This window comes from Pantherophis guttatus, chromosome 1, assembly GCF_059756535.1.
Source record: "Pantherophis guttatus breed Tessera chromosome 1, ASM5975653v1, whole genome shotgun sequence".
NCBI classification, from domain to species: Eukaryota; Metazoa; Chordata; class Lepidosauria; order Squamata; family Colubridae; genus Pantherophis; species Pantherophis guttatus.
The window spans coordinates 189,935,698-189,939,566 of record NC_142063.1 but is presented as its reverse complement, the minus strand read 5'-3'; the positions used below and the strand labels follow the sequence as shown (position 1 = coordinate 189,939,566).

At 35.4% G+C, this 3,869-nt stretch overlaps 1 protein-coding gene across 1 annotated transcript; it reads right to left on the bottom strand.

The window, feature by feature from the left end:
- Positions 1-201: 201 nt before the first annotated feature.
- Positions 202-3,367, bottom strand: LOC117674514 (interleukin-17F-like). The gene is made up of 2 exons (XM_087877921.1): positions 1,378-3,367; positions 202-454 (listed from the first exon to the last, which is right to left on the bottom strand). Exons 1-2 carry the CDS (start codon positions 1,665-1,667, stop codon positions 202-204), a joined length of 543 nt encoding a protein of 180 aa, XP_087734047.1. The 5' UTR covers positions 1,668-3,367.
- Positions 3,368-3,869: the final 502 nt, after the last annotated feature.

The following is a 3,869-nucleotide window of genomic DNA, read 5'->3' as shown; positions in this document are numbered from 1 at the left end:
CCATTTGGTACATTCCCAGAACATTTAAATACATTTTGAAACACTATAAGAGCTCTAAATAAAATAATCTCTAATTCTAAAGGAGGCTACTTTCTGTGACATTCAGAGTTACCAATTTCTTTCCAATTAGCCAAGCAAATGTTGTATCACCCTGATTACTTCAGCCAATAAAGTGCCACCTTCGGCCATTTTTCAACTATATTAGAAAACCTTTTTCTGATAAGCGTTTGAAGTAGGAAAGGCACAGGTGCATCCAACAGTGATCACCTGTTTCTCCAACCAATAGCTTTGCTTGCAGCCAATATGTTTGCGTTTCAGAACCAAGATCTCCTGCTGAATAGGAACAGAGTTCATAGCATAGTTTAGATTCTTCCCCGCGGAATCCAGGCAAACGGTATAACGGCAGCTGGCTTCAGAAATTATGTGTGGAAATCTGTTAGGATCTTCCTTAACACTGTAAATTAACACAACAAAAGACAGAGAAAGATTTGGTTCACATGACAGCAAAACCGTTTCTTCATCAAAATTCATGAAGAATTTGGAACCCTGAATGTTAATCAGCACCCATTAGGAAAAAATAAATAGACTAAAGAGGAATCTTATTTGTCTCCTCAGAGACAGAATCATGTCATCCAGATTTCCTTAATCATATCCTAAAATATGAACATAAACATTCATGGTGAATATTTCTCAGAATTTCCTAGTTCTCTCCTCCATAGAATTATATTTTGGTTATGGTCCTGAACCAAAAAAAAAAAAACAGAAAAGGCTGTTGGGTCGCCTTAACAATTACTACTACATTGCTTTTTACTCAGAAATCATATCTGATATTTATAGCATCCCTTTGTTGATGAGAAAGACAGATTTTGTCTTATAAGAAAGCGCTTGAATTTGTGGCTTATTGTTATCGCTACTGTCAGCTAGAATATATCAATGAGTCAATTCCCTATGTGGCCCTATCCTGAAGAAAGGCCATTCTCATCTCACATAGTAGATTTAAGAAAGGAAACATAAAGAAAATTCTCCTAGATTACTTTTATAGTAATGAATGTAAGTGCAAAGTCTGGAACTGGCCAACTAACTAAAAATCATATTCACAAAGCCATATTATTTTCTTGCAGAGTAATAGGTGTGATCACTAAGGATATAACAAATTGATGAACAATTCAAGTGACATTTGCCTATTCAATTATGAATTTTCCAGTATATTTTTTTCAGAAAATGTGTATAGCTTTTACATTTGCCTCGTAAGATCTTGCAACCTTTAGAAGTTCTCATACCCCAGAATTTTTGAAGTACTTAAAAAGCATTGGGGGATTCTCACTGTCATAATGTATTGTAGCTAATGTAGTTTAACAGTAAAAGGGTGAATAGTACCTGTAATCCCATGGAGAGAGAGATCTGTTTTTAACATCATGAGGCATCCTGTTCATTGATTCTGCCTGAGCAAGAGGTATGTGCACCTTCACTGTCTCTGGGAATTCGGTATCTTCTTGGATTACTGGCTGAGTTGGGCAGTTGTCAGTCATTCTTCCTCTCTGTTTCTTATTGGTTTTATTAGTGTTTCCTCCATGGGCTAAATTCCCCACTGCAAGTACCAATACCAGCAGAACAACCTGTAAAATAATCCATGGATGTATCAGATATAGGTAAGAGTAAAATGTCATCTCTTGTGCAAAAAATATCCATCCTTAGTTGCTTACGTTATTTTAATATTGAAGTTTAGAATTTAAGCATTAAAATAGTTGGTAGGAAGCAGTAATTAATTTGCAAATTGAGGGGCACCACAGCTCAGGATTAACTGAAATGCTGGATTGTATTAAGAATTGTTTAAGACACCAGTGTGGTATTGTGGTTAAAGTGTACAATTAAGAGTGTGGAAACTCAGATTGCAATCCACCAATATCTATGGAAGCAGGACTACTATCTATGTAGTGGGACCACTACAGATACCAATCTGAACTCCTGAATGAAAAGTGGGATACAAATCAAATGATTAAGCGACAAAAAGAGAATCAAGTACAGCTCATCTTTCATATTATCAAAAATGTCTGGGATAAGTATAGTTTTATAGAAAAAAAAACCTTTTTTCAATAACCAATGGTTTTCATTTTTGATATCAAATAGATTGGAGGATTTTCATTTATGAGAAAATATTATAATAACTATAATGTGAGCATGAAAAATTATTAAAGAAATTACAAAGACAGAACAAGTATGTAAATCAAATGTTAGATATCTGAAGATAAAAACACAGAGGCAAAAGAATAGTTTTTAACAGCAATAAATAGTGCACTCACCAATAAGGGCAATCTTTTGGGTGTCATAACTACCCTTTGTGTTGTTATTATCTCAACTTGCTTGATGCTCTACCACTGATATTAGTAGGTCAAACTCTGTCCATGAGTGCAATAGCATCTCCTTTTATATTATCTCCAGAACCTCAGACATTTTTTTCCACTGCAATGCAGAGATAGATTTCCACTTGTGGTTCTGGGCAATTGTGGCTGACTTTTTTTTTTCTTTTAACTATTTCCTTGTAGTTACACACACACACACACACACACACACACAATCAAGGGGATATGAAGGGGAATCCACAGGGTTTCTGGGCCAAATGATTTGTTTGAATAAAATATAGATGTTATATAAGATAATAGCATGTTTTGTGAGTTCACCTGATCAGCTTTCAGGAATACGATGGGCAGTGTGCTATATATTCAGTGATTATAGCCTATTGTTTAAAAAAGCCATTTAGAAAGCTAGCACACATTCATAATCTGTGCAATCTAAAAAAACCATAGCCAATTTGGTCTTGTGGTTAAAGTACTAGGATAGAAAGCAGAACATCATGAGTTCAAGCCCTACTTTGGCCCAGTTCATCTCTCTTAGTCTTTTTAAGCTTCCTTATTTGCTTTTTCATAAAGATGATATTAGCACGTTCAGCATGTCTCCTTTAAAGTTCAAGAAACCATGGTGGGATTTATTTTAGCCAATACTATTTTGTTACTAGCCAACACTAGCCTCTTCAGAAACTGAACAATAGGGATTGTATTCTGGAAGACCTTGAATACACCTGCAAGTATTAAGGAAGATACCAATTTGACCTGCAAAGAGGTTGATGTAACCCATAATTTTCCCAGTTATGGAATTTTATCTAGGATCAATGTTTTCTATTGTTTACTTCTCATATCTAATTAATGTATCTTATAGTTTGATTTGTTGCTTTTTGATGCATCACATATACCAAATGCATGTATCATTTATTACCTAATATAAGGACATGATCACTTTTAATAAATGCTTATCACTTTGCCTGACAATACTCTTGATTTGCACTGTCAAGATGGATGAAAAAGCCATCGTGTTTTCTCTCCCAAATCCAGAAACAGTTCTTCCATCAGGCAACACTGGTATAAAATACGGAGGGTGGCTGAGATTGAGAAAGGCATTTGTGTTGTTGTGCCATGGAAATGAATCCTTCCCCATGATGTGCATGTAGCCATCAAAATGTTAGTGATGAATGAAAATAAATATTTAAGTGGTAACAGAAATGGGCTCTCACTAATTTTCTTCTTCTCTGAAGAATAATCTGGACATCACTAACATACATAAGAATAAGGCCAGATTCCTCTTCAGGTAGCAACAATTGATTACCTTGTCTGGGCTTGAGAGCTTGGATGGGGAAGATCCAGGATTGCAAGTTACACTGTGAAGTCAAAACAGAAAAATCTCAGAAGAAGCCAATGGTAAACCACGATCACTTTGTTGCCAAAAAAACTTTCCAATAAGCCCCCAGGGATTGAAGGAGACTTTTATCTCATTACAGCTTTTGGATAGCACATTTTCTCTAAATGGCTGTTTCAGAA